The 26303-nt window shown below is 41.7% G+C and overlaps 1 protein-coding gene and 1 pseudogene across 1 annotated transcript; one reads left to right on the forward strand and one right to left on the reverse strand.

Moving 5' to 3' along the window:
• Window positions 1-3459: 3459 nt before the first annotated feature.
• Window positions 3460-7552, forward strand: ADAM21 (ADAM metallopeptidase domain 21). Its single transcript, XM_027552296.1, has one exon. It carries the CDS (start codon window positions 4313-4315, stop codon window positions 6476-6478), a length of 2166 nt encoding a protein of 721 aa, XP_027408097.1. The 5' UTR covers window positions 3460-4312; the 3' UTR covers window positions 6479-7552.
• A 10535-nt stretch (window positions 7553-18087) lies between these two features.
• On the reverse strand, window positions 18088-19311 carry LOC113899659 (annotated as a pseudogene).
• Window positions 19312-26303: the final 6992 nt, after the last annotated feature.

Below are 26303 nucleotides of genomic sequence, written 5' to 3' on the forward strand. Positions count from 1 at the left end.
CAGACCATGAACTCCTTATTGCCAAATTCAGACTGAAATTGAAGAAAGTAGTGAAAACCACTAGACCATTCAGGTATGACCTAAATCAAATCCCTTATGATTATACAGTGGAAGTGAGAAATAGATTTAAGGGCCTAGATCTGATAGAGTGCCTGATGAACTATGGAATGAGATTCGTGACATTGTACAGGAGACAGGGATCAGGACAATCCGCATGGCAAAGAAATGCAAAAAAGCAAAACGGCTGTCTGGGGAGGCCTTACAAATAGCTGTGAAAAGAAGAGAAGCGAAAAGCAAAGGAGAAAAGGAAAGATATAAACATCTGAATGCAGAGTTCCAAAGAATAGCAAGAAGAGATAAGAAAGCCTTCTTCAGCGATCAATGCAAAGAAATAGAGGAAAACAACAGAAAGGGAAAGACTAGGGATCTCTTCAAGAAAATCAGAGATACCAAAGGAACATTTCATGCAAAGATGAGCTCGATAAAGGACAGAAATGGTATGGACCTAACAGAAGCAGAAGATATTAAGAAGAGATGGCAAGAATACACAGAAGAACTGTACAAAAAAGATCTTCATGACCCAGATAATCACGATGGTGTGATCACTGACCTAGAGCCAGACAGACATCCTGGAATGTGAAGTCAAGTGGGCCTTAGAAAGCATCACTACAAACAAAGGTAGTGGAGGTGATGGAATTCCAGTGGAGCTATTCCAAATCCTGAAAGATGATGCTGTGAAAGTGCTGCACTCAATATGCCAGCAATTTGGAAAACTCAGCAGTGGCCACAGGACTGGAAAAGGTCAGTTTTCATTCCAATCCCAAAGAAAGGCAATGCCAAAGAATGCTCAAACTACCGCACAACTGCACTCATCTCACACGCTAGTAAAGTAATGCTCAAAATTCTCCAAGCCAGGCTTCAGTAATATGTGAACTGTGAACTTCCAGATGTTCAAGCTGGTTTTAGAAAAGGCAGAGAAACCAGAGATCAAATTGCCAACATCCGCTGGATCATCGAAAAAGCAAGAGAGTTCCAGGAAAACATCTATTTCTGCTTTATTGACTATGCCAAAGCCTTTGACTGTGTGGATCACAATAAACTGTGGAAAATTCTGAAAGAGATGGGAATACCAGACCACCTGATCTGCCTCTTGAGAAATCTGTATGCAGGTCAGGAAGCAACAGTTAGAACTGGACACGGAACAACAGATTGGTTCCAAATAGGAAAAGGAGTTCGTCAAGGTTGTATATTGTCACCCTGTTTATTTAACTTATATGCAGAGTACGTCATGAGAAACGCGGGACTGGAAGAAACACAAACTGGAATCAAGATTGCCGGGAGAAATATCAATAACCTCAGATATGCAGATGACACCACCCTTATGGCAGAAAGTGAAGAGGAACTCAAAAGCCTGTTGATGAAAGTGAAAGTGGAGAGTGAAAAAGTTGGCTTAAAGCTCAACATTCAGAAAACGAAGATCATGGCATCCGGTCCCACCACTTCATGGGAAATAGATGGGGAAACAGTGGAAACAGTGTCAGACTTTATTTTTCTGGGCTCCAAAATCACTGCAGATGGTGACTGCAGCCATGAAATTAAAAGATGCTTACTCCTTGGAAGGAAAGTTATGAGCAACCTAGATAGCATATTCAAAAACAGAGACATTACTTTGCCAACAAAGGTTCGTCTAGTCAAGGCTATGGTTTTTCCTGTGGTCATGTATGGATGTGAGAGTTGGACTGTGAAGAAGGCTGAGCGCCAAAGAATGGATGCTTTTGAACTGTGGTGTTGGAGAAGACTCTGGAGAGTCCCTTGGACTGCAAGGAGATCCAACCAGTCCATTCTGAAGGAGATCAGCCCTAGGATTTCTTTGGAAGGAATGATGCTGAAGCTGAAACTCCAGTACTTTGGGCACCTCATGTGAAGAGTGGACTCATTGGAAAAGACTCTGATGCTGGGAGGGATTGGGGGCAGGAGGAGAAGGGGACGACAGAGGATGAGATGGCTGGATGGCATCACTGACTTGATGGCCGTGAGTTTGAGTGAATTCCGGGAGTTGGTGATGGACAGGGAGGCCTGGCGTGCTGCAATTCATGGGGTTGCAAAGAGTCGAACACGACTGAGCGACTGATCTGATCTGATCTGATGAAAGACTTCTTAGATTAGCTTGGCTTAGTTGCTCTTCATAAGAAATTGAACTTACCTTGGCAGTACATTTATCACAGTCATGGATGAAATCAGATTTTTGAGCCTGAAGCATCTACAAGAGGAGAGGCCACTTTAAGAAAAAGAATAGAAAATTACAATAAGGATAAAAATGAACATTTATTTAGCATCGGAAGAAATCACAACAAACAATAACTTTCAAAAGTTTGAAAATACCATAAACATCACAAAAAATTTCAAAAACCCAATACTTGCATTAACTTCCTAACACACTTCTATGTTTCCCTACAGTTTTATAATCACTTCCTCTTGAGCTGCCTCCCTCATGAGAATTATTTTGTTATATTTTCTCTGGAGAGGACAGAAAGTAATTGCCTGTCCCTAGTGTATTCAACCAAAATTTATTTTTTATTATTGATATTTAGAAAATTCAGCTTTACAACTTGTTACTGGTAAAACAATAAAAATTACCTAAGTTATTAAATTTCAGGAAACATTTATCAAGTCTTTAATATATGAACCATTTTATTTCAGGGCACTTCAAATTTTCTTGTATAGTAACTAATTTTGAACACTTACGACTCTCATAAACTGCATTACTAAGCACCTCCTAGGGGTTTATGGAGGTCTATACAATGAGGGTCCCTGAATTATTAACTTTATTACTCAGATTAATGTGATGCAGATCCTATTATAATAATTTGATTATTTGTCTTTTTTCCACAGGCTCAGTGCTTCTTAGCCTCTTTTTTGTCACTTAACTGAGACTATGATGATGTCTATGGACACTCTCCTCAGCCATAGAAAAGGGCACATAATATATAAAATATTGAATACAGTGTTATAGAGCCTTCTAAAGTTATTCTTGCTCCTGTCACATGTTTCTGCACTAAATTGATAATCTGCTTAGTGCACTGTATTTTAATTTTATTTCCCTAGTATCTAGCACAAGGTCCTACACATTTTGTATGCTCCAGACATAAATTAAAGAAATTAATGAGTGTTGCCAGGCAGATTGTATGCCAGGTAATACAGAAATTCTTCACTTTCAAAAACTGTTGGTAAATACATTTTAGCAGACATTGGGAATTTTCCCCTGCAGTCCTAAAATACCAGGCACTCTGATGCCTTTGCCCCTAGAAGAGAGAATTCCTTTTCTCAGACTTTTAAATTTCATGAATTCTTATTATCCCTTCTGAAGTTATTTCCTTTCGTATTTCATATTCTCCTACAGGTAACCAGGGAGAACGACCTTGTTTTCCTCATTCCTTTAGAAGATGTCAGTATTTATGATTTTTTTCTCTTATAAAAATTATATTCAAATATGAATACATTTTAAGTGGCATTCACCTATAACCCAAGTACTTCACCACCCCTCCCCATCACCACCCACTGTTTACATTTTTCACTGTATGGAGGACTATACTAGGTATTATAGACCTTATAATATAGGGGATATTAAAATGAGTTAAAATCATAAACCTTGCACTAAATGACTCAATGAGTGAAGGAAAATATCACAAGGAGACAAGCAAATAACTTGAGATAAATAGTCTAAAGTAAATCATAAGACTGATGCAAATTGACATAAGGATTGTGATGGTCTCTGACCTCTCCAGTTTTGATAGGAGAAAGTAATAAGAGTTATTCAAGGGCAACAGGCACAAACCAACAGTTTTGGACAAATTGAGATACAGTGTCACTGTACTCTGAAGTTTCTTTAGTTCTGCTTTAACATTATATTGAGGAGATTTTTATACCACCTATAGGTATTTGAGATAATTGTCTAATGAAAACCCAAGTGCGTAGCATCCAGTTCCCACAACTATCCACTGTCGATAGGGCCAATATTGTTTTATCTTTGTCCCCTCTAACTTTACATCCCCAGTTACTGAAAGCAAATCCAAAGCTTTTTGCTGCATTAATCACTCTTGACACATTCAAATTCTTTCTCCTATTTTCCTTACCCAATCCCACCACCATCCCCCACCCTTCTTTTTATTTTCACTTTGCAGCACTGCCCGCTCTGATGGTCCCACTCTGACAGGACACAGATCCTTAAAGTTCAGCTCAGAGGGAGGAGCCAGGTCAGCAGTGCCTGATAAGTTCTTCTCTGGACAGATGGCTCCATAGTGGCTGCTCCATCATGGTGACTGGTGAGGCGAGAGTGTCCATGCAGGTTGTTGGACTGCTCTGGCTTGAGGTGTCTCTGTTGTCTTCTGGCCTGTCCCAGGAAAGGCGCTCTCAAAGCCTCAACTCCCCAGATGTGGTGATCCCCTTGAAGGTTACCAACGGGAGCAGAGGTCCAAATGCTCCAGGCTGGCTCTCCTACAGCCTGCAGTTTGGGGGTCAGAGACGTGTTGTCTACATAAGACCTAAGAAGATCTTGGTTTCCAAAGCCCTCCCAGTGTTCACCTACACGGACCAGCACGCCCTTCAGCAGGATCAGCCTTTTGTCCCTAATGACTGCTATTATCACGGTTATGTGGAGGGGGTCCCCGAGTCCCTTGTTGCCCTCAGTACTTGTGCTGGGGGCTTTCAAGGAATGCTGCGGATAAATGACTTCACCTATGAAATCAAGCCCATCAGGCACTCTACTACATTTGAACACCTGGTATCTAAGATAAACACTAAAGAGACACGGTTCTCACCAATGAGATGTGGCTTAACAAATAAAGCAGCACACCAGCAGCTGGAATTCAAAGAGGCTGAGAAATTAACTCTGAAACAAAATTCTGCTTATAACCGGTGGGCCCATTTGTGGTTTCTGGAGCTGGTTGTGGTGGTAGATCACAATTTCTTCATTTATTCTCAAAGTAATTTCTCGAAGGTGCAGGAGAATGTATTTGTTGTTGTCAACATAGTGGATTCCATTTATCAGCAGTTGGGTACCTATGTGATTTTGATGGGGATTGAGATTTGGAATTATGGAAATGTTTTTCCACTGATAAGCATAGAACAGGTTCTGGAGGACTTCTCTCAGTGGAAACAAATCAGTCTTTCCCAGCTACAGTATGATGCTGCCCATATTTTCATTGAAAATTCACTTATAAGTGTCCTTGGTATAGCCTATGTGGCAGGAATATGTCACCCTCCTCTCGACTGTGGAGTTAATAATTTCAAAGGAGACCCCTGGTCTGTTTTTGCTCTCACTGTAGCTCATGAGTTAGGTCATACTCTGGGTATGAAGCATGATGAAGAATTCTGTGTGTGTGGACAAAGTGCTTGCATCATGAATGCTATCAGGTTGCCAGCAGAGAGATTCACGAATTGTAGCTATGCAGAATTTACAAAGACCACTTTAAACCAGGGATCATGTCTGCACAATCTGCCAATTCCAGAGGCAGTCTTCATGCTGAATCACTGTGGAAATGGTGTGATTGAAGGAGAAGAGAAATGTGACTGTGGATCTATAAAGCAGTGTGAACAAGATCCCTGTTGTCTGTTGAACTGCACTCTAAGACCTGGGGCTGCTTGTGCTTTCGGGCTTTGTTGCAAAGACTGCAAGTTCATGCCATCAGGGGAGCTCTGTAGACCTCAGATCAATGAATGTGACCTTCCAGAGTGGTGCAATGGGACATCTCATCAGTGCCCAGAAGATGTCCATGTGCAGGACGGGATTCCCTGTAGTGACAGTGCCTTTTGCTATCAAAAGAGCTGCAATAGCCATGATGAACAGTGCAGGGAGATTTTTGGTGAAGGTGCAAAGAGTGCATCTCAGAGATGCTATAAAGAAATCAACTCCCAGGGAAGCCGTTTTGGCCACTGTGGTGTAAATGGCACAACATACCTAAAATGCCCTATTTCAGATAGCTTTTGTGGGAGAGTTCATTGTGAGAATGTGGGGAACATCCCCCACCTGAGAGATCACTCAAATTTGCAATACACTCACATCAATGGTGTCACCTGCTGGAGTACAGACTATCACTTAGAGATGAGTATACCTGATATACCTGACGTTGGTGAAGTGAAAGATGGCACCATGTGTGGTCCAGGAAAGATCTGCATACACAAGAAGTGTGTCAGCCTATCTCTTCTGTCACGGGCCTGCTTGCCTGAGACCTGTAACATGAAGGGGATATGCAATAACAAACATCACTGCCACTGCGGCTACGGGTGGTCCCCGCCCTACTGCCTACACAGAGGCACTGGGGGTAGTGTTGACAGCGGTCCAGCATCTGCCAGAAGAGCTTTCTTGCCAATAGTTGTGCCTCTTGGTTTGTTTGTTTTGCTTTTACCTTTAATTGCTGTGTTTATGTATCTTCAAAAACGTTTTAGACCCAAGAAGACTAAGACTCACTCTCCCAATTAAGAATATGACTGCAACCTAATAGCCTATACATTAAGTTTTAGTCTAGGGCAGTAGAAATATTCCAACATGCCTGTTCAGGAACACATTTCTGACACTTTGCAGAAAAATGCAGACACCTTGCCTTCTGTCAGTATTAAAGATATTGCCATCAAGCAAAGGTAATTCCTAACGTTTTCCTGTCTACTGTTCATGGTTGTAAAAGGCAAATAAAATTCATTTCCCTGCAAGTGAGTCCTCTTTGTGTTTTTTTGAGCACAGATATGACTCAGGAAAGGCAGGAGATATACATCTGGGGACCCAGGGATGAGTCTCGCCTCTTCATTTCTTCCCAAAGTAACTTCTCAAAGTTACACAGGATGTATTTGCTGTTGTCAGCCTAGTGGATTCCATTTATCAACAGTTGGGTACTGATGTGATTTTGATTGGGACTGAGATTTAGAATCATGGAAATGTTTTCCCATTGAAATGCACAGAACAAGCAAAGACTGCAACGCAATTCATGCCATCAGTGGGACTTTGTAGGTATAAGGTCAATAAGAGTGATCTTCCAGAGTGCTGCAATGGGACATCTCATCAGTGCCAGAAGATGTACATGTGCAGGACAGGTTTTCCCTGTAGTGACAGTGCCTGCTGTTACCAAAAGTGAAATAATAAAGTTGAAAAATTACTTAATTTTCTAACACTGTGATCCAAAATCTGAAAAGAAGGATAACAATAATGCTTTCCCATCCAACCTCTAGGGGTTATTAGGTAAACAAAAGAGAGAAAGGAATGGTTTCTTATTAAAGTATAAACAAATTGTTTTTAACAAAAATTCCTGACACTGTTCCTTCTGCTTCCTAGCCAAGCTTATCTGCTCTAACACTTTGTCTTAATTTGGCAGTTTGCATATCCTCTTTGAGGATTTCCTTTGAATACCAGAATATAATCTTCATGAGGGCAGAGTTATTTTAACTGTTTTCTGCTCACTGTTGTGTCCCAGTACCTAGAACAGTGCCAGATACACAACAAATATTTAAATGGACTATTAATTGCATAAAATTAATTAGGAAATAAAAAAATACTTTGGTCCTCTTTTAAAAACTACTATAGCTCTTCTTCAAAATTGAACTTTGAATATTTAAAATGTGTATTTATAATGCTCTTTTTGTACTTGTCCTTCACTATCTTTTAGTCCCCAGGTTATGATCTCCTCAGTCTATTCTCAGTATAGCTGGAAGTCTTGTCTCTTGAAAACACATTTCTATATCAGATACCCTCTGTATATGGTCCAGACAACTTGTAAATGCCTCTCTTTGTCAACTGAATTAAACTTTTTGATACCATTTTCCACTATCCTTTGCACATTTTGCATCCTCCAGCTATTTCCTGTTTTAAATATACTTAGCTGTGTCAGACCTCTGCACATCTGTACATCAATTCCCGTTCCCCAAATTCTGTTTACCACCCTCTCCAACCCCCTTGCCTTGGAAAACTCCCATTTTCCTCTCAACAGAGGTTATACAAAACATCTTTGGAAAAGCATTTCCTTGTGAAATGCTTGTTCTACTTGAGTGCTTGTCGCTTTGTGCTCATCGCTTGGAGGCATTCTAGGAACAGATGAGGAACAGATGGTAACAATGGATCACCCAGAAACAGAAAGAAGAAACGGATGTTTAGTGGAGTCACAGAAACAGGGAAGCAAGAACCAAGGAGACAAGCTGATTAAATTTCGTTTTAGAACATAAATCAGAGATTTACCCACACGTTTTCAGTATACACAATCATATGGAGACAAAAGGCAGCTGCTCCAATTTATTGTTTCTCTTTTGAAATTATTTTGTGTATGGTGTCATTGTTCAGTTGCTAGGTCATATCCAACTCTTGCAACCCCAAGGAGCCCATTAGGCTCCTCTGTCCATGGGATTCTCCAGGCAAAAATACTGGAGTGGGTTGCCATTTCCTTCTCCAGGGGATCTTCCCAACCAGTGATGGAACATACGTCTCCTACATTGGCAAGTGGATTCTTTACCACTGAACCACAAGGTAAGCTCCTGTTTTTGTATAAAAATATTAAATTTGGTTACAGTCAAATTTATCAATCTAATATTATTTTACATTCACTGGGTTTTACATTTTTCACTTGTGGTAACTTTGAGATAATCCTTTTTATTTTCTGGGATTATGCTGACTTTGGTTTTCATGCTCAAATTTGGACTTTATTTTGCTATAAGAAATGAAATCTTCAATTATTTACTAAGAAAAAAACCCCTCAAATTGTCAGAGAGCAAAGAGAATCATCAAGAAGTAAAATTCCTTAAATATATTAAAAAATTGAACACATATCCATTGTAGCAGTGGACATGCAAAATATAATTTGCATAATTGAGAGTTTCTTTCTGAGATCGGAACTGAAAAGTAGAAACAATGAGAAAAAATAGAGTGCTCAATTATTTCTCCTTTAAACTCCTTTATGACTTAGCATGGCTGGATTAGGGAATTAGAAAACAAAACATAACCTCACCTAGGAGTGCTGCCAGGGTTAGCAGAATCACAGTGTGTCTCATTCCTTTTCTTTTATGGAAATACAGGAGAATGCAGAAAACTAATATTTCTAAAACCTAACAGGGGAAAAGACAGAAAGAGTAAAGTGTAAATTATTCTACACAAAGTCTTCAGAAGGCCACACTTCTCTTTTTTGATTTTGCAGCGATTATCATATGAGGGTTGAGGGTGACTAGAGTTCCCAAGAACAATTCTAAATATATGAGAACAACATAAGGAGCCTCAGCCATCCAGACTCAGAGTTCTAACGTCACCTGCAGGGTAGTGACACCTAGCTCTAGATCTCCAGTTCTCCCTGCAACTCCACTCTCATTTAACCAGTTGTCTACCAGACATTCCCACATGCATGTTCAAAAACCATATCATATGAATACGGGCAACACTTAACTCTTTTTGAGGGGGAGGGGCTGTACCATGCGGCATGTGGGATCTCGGTTCCCTGACCAGGGATGGAACCTGTGTACCCTTCTCTTGAAGTGTGGAGTCTTAACCACTGGACTACCAGAGAAGTCCCCACACTTAACTCCTTCTCCCCCCTCTCCATCAGCAAGGGTTAATTGTTATGGCTCCTTCCAGTGATAAAAAGAATCAACGGTACAACAACAATGACCAAAAAAGAAATGAAATAGAAACCCAACCACATGTGTTTTTTTCAAATGGCTATCCAGTTGTTCCAATGTTTTACCAACAAATTAAGATTCTGTATTATATTTTAATTTGTTAGAGTCATATTATCTTCCTTGCAAAGTTTTTTCAAGAAGTTGTAATGTTTACAATATTTCTAATTTTAGGAAAAGCTGCATTGTTATTTTATGTTGGCTGAGTTAATTAGGCTGAATCTGTCAATTATATCAAGATTAGTGGTTAAAATTAACCTCCTCATAATGAACATAAGAGTCATAATTGGAGTTCCCTAAAAAGTATGCACTGAGATCAGGGTTTAGGTGGAGTTAATTTACATGGGAGGCACAAAACTGAGTATATTATGAGCAAATTTCCACTGTGGGCTACTGGAGCCATTCCCTGTAAACTCTCTAAGTCATGTGAAACACACCTTAGAATATCCCTCCATGTCGTAGGAGAAAGCTGTCAGAAAAAGAAGTGAGATACAGCATTTGAAGTAGGAAGCTGCCACAGGATGGAAATTGTCACAGCAGGAAACTGCCTCCTGCACAGTGAACTTAAGTGGATCAGGGAGGCGCAGGGTGGGCCACCAGCTACTGCACCCAGGTTCCCTAGAAAATAGATGCTGAGCCAAGGATTACATGCATTTGACCTTTTGTAGTATGATGACAATTCCTATACAGACTAGTGGCTTCTGACTTTACAGCAGTGTATTTGGCCCATCCACAGAGCAGGCTAGAAGCAAAAAGGAGTTAATACATCTGGAAGCAACTCTTAATCAATGAGAAAGATTTTGCGAATAAATCTCACAGTTCCCCGAGTCCTCATGGAACAATTCTGAGGTGTCTGACAGTGTCTCTCAGAGAATCCACAGGAGAACTGTGTCCTAGTTGCTCACGTGGTCACTCACTAATGTATGCTTGATTTACTTTTATCCCTTCCCTGTCTTAGTTGTAAAGTTGGGCATGGTATTAAAGTCCCAAGACCTCTAAATGTTCACAGAGAATCAGCCTACAGACTGTGCTGAAAATAATACCCAAGATTTGTCACACATCTGCAAAATTATAAAGATTTAGGTCTCTGGTATGTTTCCTACATAAAAATTAAAGGTCCTCTTAGAAAGTGTTCTAGTTTCATTCTTTTACAAGTGGTTGACGAGATTTCCCAGCACCACTTGTTAAAGAGATTGTCTTTAATCCATTGTATATTCTTGCCTCCTTTGTCAAAGATAAGGTGTCCATATGTGCATGGATTTATCTCTGGGCTTTCTATTTTGTTCCATTGATCTATATTTCTGTCTTTGTGCCAGTACCATACTGTCTTGATAACTGTGGCTTTGTAGTAGAGCCTGAAGTCAGGTAGGTTGATTCCTCCAGTTCCATTCTTCTTTCTCAAGATCGCTTTGGCTATTCGAGGTTTTTTGTATCCAGCAATCCCACTGCTGGGCATACACACTGAGGAAACCAGAAGGGAAAGAGACACGTGTACCCCAATGTTCATCGCAGCACTGGTTATAATAGCCAGGACATGGAAGCAACCTAGATGTCCATCAGCAGATGAATGGATAAGAAAGCTGTGGTACATATACACAATGGAGTATTACTCAGCCATTAAAAAGAATACATTTGAATCAATTCTAATGAGGTGGATGAAACTGGAGCCTATTATACAGAGTGAAGTAAGCCAGAAGGAAAAACACCAATATAGTATACTAACGCATATATATGGAACTTAGAAAGATGGTAACAATAACCCTGTGTACGAGACAGCAAAAGAGACACTGATGTATAGAATAGTCTTATGGACTCTATGGGAGAGGGAGAGGGTGGGAAGATTTGGGAGAATGGCATGGAAACATGTAAAATATCATGTATGAAATGAGATGCCAGTCCAGGTTCGATGCACGATACTGGATGCTTGGGGCTGGTGCACTGGGACGACCCAGAGGGATGGTATGGGGAGGGAGGAGAGAGGAGGGTTCAGGATGGGGAACACATGTATACCTGTGGCGGATTCATTTCGATATTTGGCAAAACTAATACAATTATGTAAAGTTTAAAAATAAAATAAAATTAAAAAAAAAAGGTCCTCTTAGGAGAGAAGTGTTACCTTAAGACTTGGGATGAGAACATTTGAGGGGATACATTTGAAAACTTGAATCGGGAGATTTTCTTGAACACTGTGGGCCAGCATAACTCATTCCTTAACGCTTGCTATAAGAGAGCAGCCTCTCATTACCTGGAGACCAGGCTTCACCAAAGATTATGCTTACACTCCTGAAGATGTGTCCTTAATTTTCCCTCATAGCATCTAGACCAATAACTAGCGTCAGTCCTCAAAATGGTCCAAGTGGGGCTGTACAGTTCTTTGTATAAGATGAATTGGATCATTGCTCCAAAGAACTATGCAAAGTGGCTAATATATGACCTTAGGAGTCAGGTAGAGTGCCTGAAGAACTATGGATGGAGGTTCGTAACATTGTACAAGAGGAATTGATCAAAACTATTCCCAAGAAAAAGAAATGCAAAAGGGCAAAATGGTTATCTAAGAAGGCTTTGATGGAGCAAGGTGGCGCTCCATCAAATCGATGGAGCAAGATGGCAGAGTAGAAGGACATGTGCTCATCTTCTCCTGCAAGAACTTCAAAATTGCAACTTGCTGATGAACCACCATTGACAGGAGAATGTTGGATCCCACCAAAAAAAGATGCCCCACATCCAAGGGCAAAGGAGAAGCCCCAGCAAGATGGTAGGAGGGGCAAAATCATGTCTAGAATCAAACCCCATACTCAGCAGAGATGCTTGGAGGGCTGAAACAAAATCTTGTGCACACTACACCCAGAGACCCCACAGAGACTGAGCCAGACCAACCTTGGGGTGTTTGAGTATCTCCTGTGGAGGCACAGGTCAGCGGTGGCCTGCCGCAGGGGCAGTGGCTCTTGCTGCAGCAGACCTAGGTCACACAGTGTGTGGCATAAGCCCTCTTGGAGGAAGTCACCATTAACCCCACCATAGAGCCACCAAGCAGACAACCCACAAACTGCAGAACAATTATACCAAATAAATTCTCACACTGTTAAGAAAGTTCTAGGAACCACGACAGATTTCCCAACCTGGGGGTCTGGCAAAGGGACTGAGAACCCCCAGGGAATTTGACTTTGGAGGCCAGTAGGATTTGATTACAGAACTTACACAGGACTGGGGAAACAGACTCTTGGAGGACACAAACAAAACCTTGTGTGCACCAGGACCCAGGAGAAAAGAGCAGTCCAAAAGAGGCTGACCCAGACTTGCCTGTGAGTCTTGAGGAGACTCTAGCAGAGGCATGGGTCAACAGTGCCTGCTGCAGGGTCAGGGACACTGAATACGACAGTGCATGCAGAAGACCTTTTGAAGGAGGTTTCCATTATCTTCATTCAGTTCAGTTCAGTCACCCAGTTGTGTCCAACTCTTTGCAACCCCATGGACTGCAGCACACCAGGCTTCCTTGTCCATCATCAACTCCCTGAGCTCACTCAAATTCATGTCCATCGAGTTGGTGATGCCATCCAACCATCTAATCCTCTGTCATTCCCTTCTCTTGCCTTCAATCTCTCCCATCACTGGGGTCTTTCCCAATGAGTCAGTTCTTTACATGAGGTGGCCAAAGTATTGGAGTTTCAGCTTCAGCATCAGTCCTTCCAATGAATATTCAGGACTGATTTCCTTTAGGATTGACTGGTTGAATCTTCTTGCTGTCCAAGGGACTCTCAAGAGTCTTCTCCAACACCACAGTTCAAAAGCATCAATTCTTTGGCCCTCAGCTTTCTTTATAGTCCAACCCTCACATCCATACATGACTACTGGAAAAACCATAGCTTTGACTAGATGTACCTTTGTCAGCAAAGTAATGTCTTTGTTTTTAATATGCTGTCTACGTTGGTCATAGCTTTTCTTCCAAGGAGTAGGCATCTTTTAATTTCATGGCTGCAGTCACCATCTGCAGTGATTTTGGAGCCCCCAAAAATAAAGTCTGACACTGTTTCCACTGTTTACCCATCTATATGCCATCAAGTGATGATCAGATGCCATGATCTTAGTTTTTTGAGTGGTGGGTTTTAAGCCAGGTTTTTCACTCTCCTCTTTCACTTGCATTAAGAGGCTCTTTAGTTCTTAGATATCTGCCGTAAGGGTGGTGTCATCTGCATATCTGAGGTTATTGATATTTCTCCCTGCAATCTTGATTCCCGTTTGTACTTCATCCAGCCTGGAATTTTGCATGATGTACTCTGCATCTAAGTTCAATAAACAGGGTGAACATATACAGTCTTGATGTACTCCTTTCCCAATTTGGAACCAGTCTGTTGTTCCATGTCCATTCTAACTGTTGCTTCTTGACCTGCATACACGGTTTGCATCAGGAAGGTAAGGTGGTTTGGTATTCCCATCTCTGGAAGAATTTTCCACAGTTTGTTGTGATCCATACAGTCTAAGGCTTTAGCATAGAGCAGAAATAGGTATTTTTCCAGAATTCTCTTGCTTTCTCATGCTTTTTTCCATGATCCAATGGATGTTGGCAATTTGACCTTTGGTTCCTCCACCTTTTCTAAATCCAGCTTGAACATCTGGAAGTTCTAGTTCATGTACTGCTGAAGCTTAACTTGAAGGATTTTGAGCATTACCTTGTTAGCATCTGAAATGAGTGCAATTGTATAGTAGTTGGAACATTCTTTGGCATTGCCCCACTTTGCAATTGGAATGAAAACTGACCTTTTCCAGTCCTGTGAGTTTCCCAAATTTGCTGGCATATTGAGTGCTGCACTTTAACTGCATTGTCTTTCAGGATTTGAAATAGCTCAGCTGGAATTCCATCACCTCCACTAGCTTTGTTCGTAGTGATGCTTCCTAAGGCCCACTTGACTTCACATTTCAGGATGTCCGGCTCTAGGTGAGTGCACACCATTTTGGTTATTTGGGTAGTTAAAATCTTTTTGTACAGTTCTTCTGTGTATTACTGCCAGCTCTTCTTAATTTCTTCTGCTTCTGTTAGGTCCATACCATTTCTGTCCTTTATTGTGCCCGACTTTGCATGAAATGTTCCCTTGGTATCTCTAATTTTCTTGAAGAGATCTCTAGTCTCTGCACTGATCACTTAAAAAGGCTTTCATTTATCCCTGCTATTCTTTGGAACTCTGCATTAAGATGGGTTTATCTTTCCTTTTCTCTTTTGCCTTTTCACTTCTCTTCTTTTCTCAGCTATTTGTAAGGCCTCCTCAGACGACCATTTTGCCTTTTTGCATTTCTTTTCCTTGGGGATGGTTTGATCACTGCCTCCTGTACAATGTTACAAACCTCAGTCCATAGTTCATTGGCACTCTGTCTATCTAATCCTTTGAATCTATTTCTCACTTCCACTGAATCATAAAGGGATTTGATTTAGGTCATACCTGAATGTTCTAGTATCATTTAAGTCTGAATGTTGCAATAAGTAGTTCATCACAGTCAGTTCCCTGTTTTGTTTTTGCTGACTATATAGAGCTTCTCCATCTTTGGATGCAAAGAATATAATCAATCAGATTTCAGTATTGACCATATGGTGATGTCCATGTGTAGGGTCTTCTCTTGTGTTGTTGCAAGAAGGTGTTTGCTGTGACCAGTGCGTTCTCTTGGCAAAACTATTAGCCTTTGCCCTTCATTTTTAGTCCAAGGCCAAACTTGCCTGTTACTCCAGGTATCTCTTGACTTCCTACTTTTGCATTCCAGTCCCCTATGATGAAAAGGACCTCCTTTTTCGGTGTTAGTTCTAGAAGGTCTTGAAGGTCTTCATAGAACCGTTCAACTTCAGCTTCTTCAGCTTTAGTGGTTGGGGCACAGACTTGGATTACTGTGATATTTAATGGTTTGCCTTGGAAACGAACTGAGATCATTCTGTCATTTTTGAGACTGCATCCAAGTACTACATTTCAGAGCCTTGTGTTGACTATGAGGGCTACTCCATTTCTTCTAAGGGATTCTTGCCCACAATAGTAGATATAATGGTCATCTGAATTAAATTTGCCCATTCCTTTCCATTTTAGTTCACTGATTCCTAAAATGTTGATGTTCAATCTTGCCATCTCCTGTTTTGACAATATTTCAACATAAATCAACATGCCTTAAAATAACTTTTGGGTAACAGGACAAATCATGAGAGATATTAGAAAATATTTCAACTGCATGAAAATAAACTTACTACATGTCAAATTTATATATTTATTCAAATAAAATATGTAATATGCAATTACTATAGAATATTGCCTATTCTAGGATCTCACATAAATTTCAATAGTATGCATTCTTTTGAGAATTGCTTCTTTCACTTCGTGTATTTTCAGAGATTCATCCATGCTACCTATTCATGAAGTCTCGATAGTATTGGCATAAGAAAAGATATATAGATCAATGGGACAGAATAGGGAGTCCAGAAAGAGTTTTTCTTGCTTTGTTTTCATGATAGTTCATTATTAATGTGTAGAAAAGCAATAGATTTCTGTGTATTACTCTTGTATCCTACAACTTTATTGAACTTTTTAATTAGTTTCAATCATTTTTTGCTGGAAACCTCAGGATTTTCTCCATATATTACCACATCATCTGCAAATAGTGACAGGTTACTCTTTCTTGGATAACTTTTATTTCTTTTTCTCATCTGACTGCTATGGCAAGGACTTGCAATGATGTGTTAAATATAAATGGTTAGAGTGGGTATCCCTGTCTTGTTCCTGATTTTAGAGAAAAAGTTTCAACATTGAGTATGACGTTAGTGTGGGTCTGTCATAATGGCCTTTATTATGTTGAGATACGTTCCTTTTGTACCCACTTGTATGAAAGTTTTTATCCTGAATGAGGTTGAATTTTGTCAAATGCTTTTTCTGTGTCTATGGAGATGATTATGTGCTTTTATCCTTCCTTTTGTTAATGTGGTATATGACATTGATTTTTTTCAAATGTTGACTCATCCTCACATCTCTGGACTAAATCCCACTTGATCATGGTATTTAATCCTTTCTACATATTGTTGAATTTTCTTTTTTTTAACTTTATTAACACATTTTCAATTAGAATAGGCATAAACCAAGAGAGGGAAAAAAAATCAGGATGATGTACCGCTGTCACTCTGTGAGCAGGGAGGAGGCAGGAAATGGAACAGATGAGCAGAACAATGTCCTGAGACTAGGCTACATAACATGTAAATGCCTCGGTCAAGTCTTAGCCAACTTAATCTACACTTGAAAACAGGAGCCAAGGTTCATCTTATTTAGTTCAAGAATTTTTACACTGAATATATAGTGCTTCATTTCTCAGAAAGTGATACTAGTTATTATTATAAGGAAGAAGTTCCCATTACACAAGGACTGCTGCTGCTGCTAGAAAACCTCAAATGCAAGTAGGTGGCTGTGCTAGCTCAGGATGCACCGTCGGACTGAGCAGCTTGTGTACATCTCCTTTGAATGCAGATCTGCACCTGGGTTTAGAAAGGCAGCAATCATTACATCTTGGCTTTTATTCTAGATGCTTAACTTAGTTAAGGTGAAAATTCAAGCGCAATAAGTAGTTAAAATGTAATGATAGTCGATACAGTCTCTTACAGCTACACACATTCTCTAATAATGCTTACATGGAATAAAACCAGTGTTACTTAATTGGTGTGTGACACACACAGAACTGAAGAAAAGTAATTCTAAATGTACACAGCGACACGGTAAAAATGCAAATACACCATAGAACTAAAGTGATCTGACAGCACTGCTTGATGCCCAGGGTGAAGGTGACGGGTCTAACACGCAGCTGAGCCTGTATCAGTCATTCCACTCACAAAGCTTGTGAAAGATTCAGTTTAGTTCAGTTCAATCGCTCAGTAGTGTCCAACTCTTTGCGAACCTATGGACTGCACCATGCCAGGCTTTCCCGTCCATCACCAACTCCCAGAGCTCGCTCAAACTCATGTCCATCCAGTCGGTGATGCCATCCAACCATCTCACCCTTTGTCATCTCCTTCTCCTCGTGTCTTCATTGTTTCTGAGCATCAGGGTCTTTTCCAATGAGTCAGTCCTTCACATCAGGTGGCCAAAATATTGGAGCTTCAGCATCAGTCCTTCCAATGAATATTCAGGACTGATTTCCTTTAGGATGGACTGGTTTGATCTCCTTGCAGTTCAAGGAACTCCCAAGAGTCTTCTCCAACACCACAGTTCAAAAGCATCAGTTCCTCAGCGCTCAGCTTTCTTTACAGTCCAACTCTCACATCCATACCTGACCACTGGAAAAACTATAGCTTTAACTAGTTGGACCTTTGTTAGGAAAGTAATGTCTCTGCTTTTGAATACGCTGTCTAGGTTGGTCATAGCTTGTCTTCCAAGGAGCAAGCATCTTTTAATTTCATGGCTGCAGTCACCATCTGCAGTATTTTGGAGCCCAGTGATTTTGATCCTAGGATCAGGATCCCAGGAAAGCATCAGGTTCCCAGGAAAGAAACTAGTCTGTGAAAGTCTTTTGAACTGTAAAACCAGGATACGATTACAACTATCTTGATGTCTGAACAAGATACCAGATCGAACAGTAAGATCCCCGGCCCTACTGGAAGACATGAAGGTCCTCACACAGCAAATGCTCACTGGCCCCTGGAAGGCTTCATGTGCATGATATAAAGGCAAGTTGCTGAAGACTTACAGGCGAACTTCTGGGAAGTTTCCACTGTGCCCTGAATTCTAAACCCCAGGAATGATGTGACCCAGCAAGCTTTTCATTATGCTTGGAGGAATGGTGTGATCCAGCAAGCTTTTCATTATGCTTGGCACCATCTGTTTAATAATGTGTCCAAAGATAAAAGCAGACATGATTATAATAGTAACTATATTTAACTATATTTCCAGCTGTGGACAGTACATCTGCGATTCGAGAGTCCTTCAGTCCAATGACATGCTGTCCATTGACCTCACAGGTGTTGTGTTCTGTAAGAAGACCATTTCTAGCTGCAGAACTGTATTTCACAATGGACGTGATTTTTTCATTTTTTAAAGACAAAGTTGACACGTCCAGTACTATCCTTATTCAAGGTAATTGTCTGTTCAAAGGGCCTGTCACGAATGGTCATGGTGATCTTCTCCCCAAAAGCCTGTGTGAGCACCCTGAGTGCCTGATCTGAGCTCCAGCCCACACAGTTCTCCTTGATCTGCAGCACCTGGTTCCCAAACCACAGACCCACCAGGGAGGACCAAGACTAGGCCTGGACGAGCTGAACAAACGCACCATTGTCTATGGATTTCAGCCTGAGCCCGATTGTTATTTTTCTGTCCTAATCCTTACACAAGATGACTTCCCAGATTCCTTACTTAATCTCTGCTCTGCAGATTCCCATGTCACCACCAGTGACTAGAAGTTCATGCCAACCAACTGCCCCTGACTTGGTGCTCCAGGAACCATGGCCCTATTTGCACATATTTATTCTTCATTTAAACTCAGTCCCATTTACTGAGAGAACTCTGGATATAGTTTAGGACAGAGATTTCCATCTGGAGAGATAGGAGCAGAGGCTTCGGATAAAATCACTGGGTTGGCAGGGTTTGTGGAAAAGGCAGCCTGAGCCTGAATCTCCTTGTCTACCTTCAGGTCTTCAGGCGATGGGTACAGACACAGAGCAACTGGTCTAATGTGTCATTTAAGGCCACTGTTTCCTTATTAATTTTCTGTCTGGATAATCTGTTCTTAGACTTAAAGGCGGCCATTAAAGTCTCTTACTATTAGTGTACTATTGTCAGTTTCTCCGTCTATGCCTTTGAAGGTTTGCTTTATATATTTGGGTGCTCTCATTTAGTTGCACATATGCTAACGAATGTTATATCCTCTTCTTGTACTGATTTATCATTATATAATGCTATTCTTTGATTTTATAATAGACTTTGCTTTAAAGTCAACTTTGTCTGATATGAATATACTACCCAGGTTTCTTTTCATCTCCATTTGCATGAAATATTTTTCCATCTCCTCACATTTAGTCTGTGTCTTTAGATCTGAAGTGCGTCTCTTGTAGGCAGCGTATAGATGCTCCTTGTTTGTTTTTTTAAATCCAATTAGCCACCTATGTATTTTTTTTAAGATCTACTTCTTTGGAGCTGTGCTGAGTCTTCACTGCTGTGCATGGGCTTCCTCTAGTTTCAGTGAGCAGGAGCTACACTCGATTTGTGATGTGTGAACTTCTCATTGTGGTGGCTTCTCTCATTGTGGAGCTTGGGTTTAGGCATGTGGGCTTCAGTAGTTCTGGTGTGTGGGCTTAGTAGTTGTCGCTCATGGGCTCTAGAACACTGGCTCTTCAGTTGTGGCACACAGCATTAGTTGCGCCATAGCAGGTGGGATCTTCCTGAACCAGGGATTGAACCTGTGTCCCTGCAATGGCAGGGAGATTCTTAACTACTGGGCTACCAGGGAAGCCCAACCCTACGTCTTTTGATTGAAGCATTTAATCCATTGGCACTCAAAGAGATTATTGATAGGTATGTACATGTTGCCAATTTGTTGCTTAATGGTTCTTTTTGTAGTTTTTCTTTGTTCTTTTTTCCTTGTCATTTGGTTTTCTTGAGTAAAAAAGTTGTGTTTTTTCTCTTTAGTTTTATGTATCTATTGTGTATAGATTTTTTTTTTTTCCAGTGAAGTACAGCTGATTTATAATGCTGTATTAGTTTGTATTACAAAGTGATTTGGGTACACACACACACACACACATACACACACGGAAGTTCCCCTGGAGAAGGGCATGGCAACCCACTCCAGTATTCTTGACTGGAAAATCCAACAGACAGAGGAGCCTGGCAGGTTACAGTCCACTGGGTCGCAAAGAGTTCGACATGACTAACGTGACTTAACAGCAAAGGTGAAATACAATGAGTAACCCATGAAGATGTGTACTACACTCCAAAGGAACTATATGAGTTTTCTAATTTATAGAAGCAGACATCAAGTGAACATGTGTGAGAACGAACGCTGACTATGTAGGATAACGGTAGAGGGATCATAAAGTTGGATTGGTCTGAATTTATTGACGTGGGCTCACTAAGCTGAGATTCTGCATTAAATGCTACAGGTTGGGGTTTCAAAAAGGGCTCTAACAATTTGTTGGTTGGTTCTCTGAAACATGGACCAAAAGAAGGCCTACTGTGAGCCAACTGGAAATGCTGAACCTCTTTTGGTTTAACGTAGAAGAGGGATTCAGAGGCTTAGGGAGACTGAAATATTAGAGTGAAGTCATTTAAGACTTGCTCACCTACACTGGGAGGGTCCAGAGGACATACCTTTCACTTAATATTTTGAGAAATAAATTTGTGAGAGGAGCCCAAAATCCTTGAAGAGCTCAATGATGGCTCTTATCTGGAGGACAGATCTTGAGTGGAAACCATGGCTACTCAATTGGGAAACTTAATGCAATAGGAATATGTGGATCCTAGGGTGGCAGGGGCCAAGTGATGGCACTCAACCACAAAAGCCAAGGGAGGCATGGTTACCATAATGAACAGTAGAGCCAAAGTAGCAATCAGAATAGTCAGGCTCATGCAAACCTACAGTCTTGGTGAATTAATCCTGATGTTCCTACAAGTGAAACAGAAATTCTCTCTTGAGCTAAATAAGCAGAAAAGTTCAAAGTCAAGTGAACAAAAGTCACTTGACTCAAATCAGGAAATGAGTCACAGCCACTCAATCAATTCCCAGAGTTGAGCCAGTTTAGAGACTCAAAACCCCTTGAATGAATGGGAGGTTAGGTCCCCTTGAGGAAGGACCCTGGCAGACTAATGAAGATTTATACAGTAAACTTTGCTCCCAGCCTTCCCCAGAGGAACCTGTAGCCTTTTAACAAGGTAAATGAACATTGAGGGAAGGAAATAATCCTATCTTCTGGAGATTACCAGTGGCTCCAAACTGACACTGATTCCAGAAGACTCAAAACATCACTGCAGCCCTCCAGATAGAGCGGGTGCTTTCAGAGGTCAGGTAGTCAAGGGAGCTTTATCTCAGGCCCATCTCACAGTAGGTCCAGGGCCTCTCCGTACCCACCCTGTGGTTTCTTCCCTAGTTGCAGAATGCGTAACTGGAACAGACATATTTAGCAGCTGGAATCCTCACATTGGTTCCCCACTTGTGCAGTGAGGGCTATTATGGTAGAAAAGCCCAAGGGGAAGCCATTTGTACTGTCTCTGCCTAGGAAAATAATAAACCAAAAGTAATACCACATCCCTGGAAGAACCGCAGATACTGCTGCCACCATCAAGGACTTGAAGGACGCAGTCCTTCACACCACATTCTCATTCATCTCTAGCTGACCTGTGCAGAAGACATGTGGATCTTGGAGAATGACAGTGGATTACTTCATTCTAAGCTTAAAGAAGTCGTGACTCCAATTGCAGCTGCTGAACCAGACATTATTTTGTTGCTTGAGCAGATTCACACATCCCCTGGTACCTGGTATGTAGCTACTGCTGTGGCAAATGGCTTTTTCTCCATTGCTGTCCATGAGGCCCACCAGAGGCAGTTCCTTTCACTGGCAAGGCCAGCAATGCACATGCACTGTTCTCCCTCTCAGACCTATCAACCACCCAGCCCTATGTCATAATTTAGTTTGCAGGGATCTCAATCACCTTTCCCTCCACAATATATCATACCAGCACATTACGTTGATGATACTATGTTGATTACATCTAGTGAGTGAGTTATAGTAACTACCCTAGGCTCACTGGCAAGACATTTGTATATCAGAGGGTGGGAAATAAATCTAACCAAAATTCATTCCTACCTCAGGGAAATTTTTAGGGTACCTGTGGTCTGGATCATGTCAAGACATCACTTTTAAGATAAAAAGTAAGTGGTATCTGGCTCTCGTACAACCAAGAAAGCAGATCAGTCCCCAAGGGGACTCTTTGGATTTGGGAGGCAACATATTCCTCATTTGGCGTGTTGCTCCAAACCATTTACCAAGTGGCCTGAAAAGGTGCTACTTTTGAGGAGGCCCAGAAGATGAGAAGGTTCTGCCCCAGGTCCAGCCAGCTGTGCAGACTTCTCAGCGACTTGGGCCATATGATCCAGCACGTGGAGTGGTGCTTCAAAGTCTCTGCTGCAGGTAGGGACAGCATTTGGAGACTTTGTCAGGCTCCTATAGGTGAATTGCACTGTGGTCCTTTAAGAATTTGATGCAAAGCTATGCCATCACCTTTGGATAACTACTCTCTTTATGAGAAACAGGTCTTGGTAGATTATAGGGACATAGTAGATAATGAATGCTTGATGATGGGCTTACCCAGTTGCCCATCATGAATTGGGTATTATCTGAGCCACCACACCATAATATGGGCCTGCATAGTAACATTCCATCATCAAACGGAAGTGATATATACAAGTCAGGCCTGAGCGGGGGAGCCTCATAGGGAGTTCCCTGTAATCAGATGACAGGGGAATAGAAGATCTGGGCCTGGTTTACAGATGGTTCTGCACGATATGCATGGACCACCTGTATGTGAAGAGCTGCAACACTACGACCCTTTGTGGGGACATTCCTGAAGCAGAGTGAAGAAGGAAAGTTCTCCCGGTGCACAGAACTTTGGGGAGTGCACTCCATTGTACACACTGCTTGCAAGGAGAAATGGCCAGATCTGTGATTATATACCCATCCATGGGCTGTGGCCAATGGTTTAGGGACATGTGAGGAACATGATGTGAAAATTGGTGACAAAGAAATATGACAAAGAGGTATGTGGACGGGCTTATCTGGTCAAAAGACATGAAAGTATTTGTGTCACACATGAATGCTCACCAAAAGGTTACCTCAGCAGAGGATTCTAATAACCAAGTGGATAGGATGACTCATTCTGTGGATACCATTTGGCCTGTTTCCCTAGCTACCTATCATCACCCAATGGGCTCATTAACAAAGTAGCCATGGTGGCAGGGCAGAGTTGACAGTTATACATGGGCTCAGCAACACTGACTTCCACTCACCAAGAATGACTAGGCTATAGCCACCACTAACTGCCCAATCTTCAGTGGCAGAGACCAACACTGAGCCTCCAATATGGCAATTTTTCCTGGGGTGATCAGACAGCTTCCTAGTGTGTGCATCAGAAGGTGGTTCATTACCTTCCTGGGCTGCTTCCAATATACAAGGTGAAGCATTTTATTCCTACAGGAGTAGACACTCTAGATGTAATCTGCGCCCCCCACCCCCACCCCACACCCAATACTTCTGCCAAAGATACCATCCATGGACTTAAAGAATGCCTTATCCGTCCGCATGGTATTCCACACAGCATTACTTTTGATCAAGAAATGTACTGCACAGAAAAATAAATGTGGCAATGGGTCCATGCTTATAGAACTCACTGGTCTTACCATGTTCCCCACCATCCTGAAGCAGCTGTCTTGACACAACAGCCTTTTGAAGACTCAGTTATAGTGCTAGCTAGGTGGCCATACCTTGCAGGATTGAAGCAAGGGTCTTCAGAAGGCTGCTTATGCCCAGAATCAATGTCGAATATATGGCGCTATTTCTCCATACTCAGGATTCAAGGGTCCAGGAATCAATGTGAAAATGGAATTGACCACACTCATTATTAACCTTAGTGACCTACTAGCAAAATTTTGGCTTCCTCTTCTCATGACTTTACACTTTGCTAGCCTCAAAGTCTTAGTCCTAGAGGGCGAAATGCTTCCACCAGGAGACCCTAGATTGATTTTATTAACAGAAAGTTAAGACTGCCACCTGGACAATTTGGTTTGCCATGCCTCCGAATCAATGAACGGAACTATGGTGATGACTGGGGTGATAAGGGGATATTGGACTACTATTCCACAGTAAAGAAGAGAAGGTCTGGAACACAGGAAATATCTTAGGGATTCTCCAGTATTACCATGCCGTGTGATTAAGGTCAATGGCAGGTTGGATTGGCCCAGACCCTCCAGGAATAAAGGTTTGGATTACCCCATCAGATAAAGAACATGATTAGATACAGTACTTGCTGACGACAAAGGAACAAAATGGGTAGTAAAAGAAGATGGTCATAAATACCAGCTACAACCATATGAGCAGTTATAGAAACAAGGATTGCAATGTGTCATGAGTATGTCCTGCTTATTTTGGTATATTTTTATATTCATGTTTCTTGTCTTTTCTTGTTATTTCCTCTTATTCTACCGTGTTGCATAAGGCGTATTGAATTTATATCATAATATCTCAGGATTAATTTCCCATTATACTGTTAAAGTTACCAGATTTCAAGAAGAATCAGTATCACCCAAGGACTTTACTTCCTCTTCTGCTGCTGCTGCTAAGTCGCTTCATTCGTGTCTGACTCTGTGCGACCCCATAGACGGCAGCCCACCAGGCTTCCCCACCCCAGGGATTCTCCAGGTAAGAACACTGTAGTGGGTTGCCATTTCCTTCTCCAATGCATGAAAGTAAAAAGTGAAAGTGAAGTCGCTTAGTCGTGTCTGACTCAGCGATCCCCTGGACTGCACCCTACCAGGCTCCTCCGTTCATGGGATTTTCCAGGCAAGAGTACTCGAGTGGGGTGCAATCACCTTCTCCGACTTCCTCTTCTGAGGAAAGGGTAAATCTATAAATCTCCATAGCCTCTTGGTTCTGTCTCCCTGGGGAACTCTCACACAGGAGCCATCCCAGGATGGACTGTACACACTAAGCCAGAGACCTTGACAAGGGTCTGGCAACCAGGGGCTGGAAGTAGCAGTGGCACCGCTTACATTCACTCCCTATGACTCACTGGTGTGTTTTGTACTTCCTGTCCCCTGCAACTCTGGCTCCGCAGAGTCACCAAATGGGTCATATTTTTGCCTTGGGACAAAGCTAAAGTCCCAGTGGAAATAAAAGCTGCCACCTGGGCATTTGGGGATCCTTGGATCCCTGCAGTAGCAAGAAGAGGTCACAGTCTTGACAGGCATAGCTGAGCCTAATCATAGGAGGTAGGGCAGGGGTGTGGAAGCCAGGTGGTCTCAGGTGCCTCTTCTTATCCTCCAGCTCTACTGTGACTGTGACTGGATAGATTCAGCAATCCCAGCCTGAGAAAGGCAATGTGATCAGACGTTCGGGGACTTTAAAGATAAGGACCTGGGTAATGACACAGGGTGAATATCCCGCCCAAACCATCAGAATGCTCTCTAGAGATGAGGGAAACTAGAAGGCATAGTGGAGAGAGGCAGTAACAATCAACTTCAGCTCCAAAACCAACACAGTAGTAGGGTTCATGCTTCATCCCACTAACTTCCCTCTTCTGTGGTTCCCCACAGGCAGAGGTGCCTGCCAGAATCCCGGAGAAGTTGTTCCAAAATATAGAAAGAGGGATGGTATGGGGAGGGAGGAGGGTTCAGGATGGGGAACACATGTATACCTGTAGTGGATTCATTTTGATATATGGCAAAACCAATACAATATTGTAAAGTTAAAAAATAAAATTAAAAAAATATATAGAAAGAAAAGCTGATCAGAGCAGTGTAAAGGTCAGATTGTGGAATTTCCAAATCAGCCACCTTCATCCTCCTTCCAGGAAAGTCTTGCTGACCAGCTGCTGGAATTATCAGCATAGAGCCTCCAGATATTAGCTCTCTGGGTCAGCCTCAGTTGCTGAGGTGCACGGCCAAGCTCTTGGTCT

Source organism: Bos indicus x Bos taurus, chromosome 10, assembly GCF_003369695.1.
Source record: "Bos indicus x Bos taurus breed Angus x Brahman F1 hybrid chromosome 10, Bos_hybrid_MaternalHap_v2.0, whole genome shotgun sequence".
In the NCBI taxonomy this organism is placed as follows: Eukaryota; Metazoa; Chordata; class Mammalia; order Artiodactyla; family Bovidae; genus Bos; species Bos indicus x Bos taurus.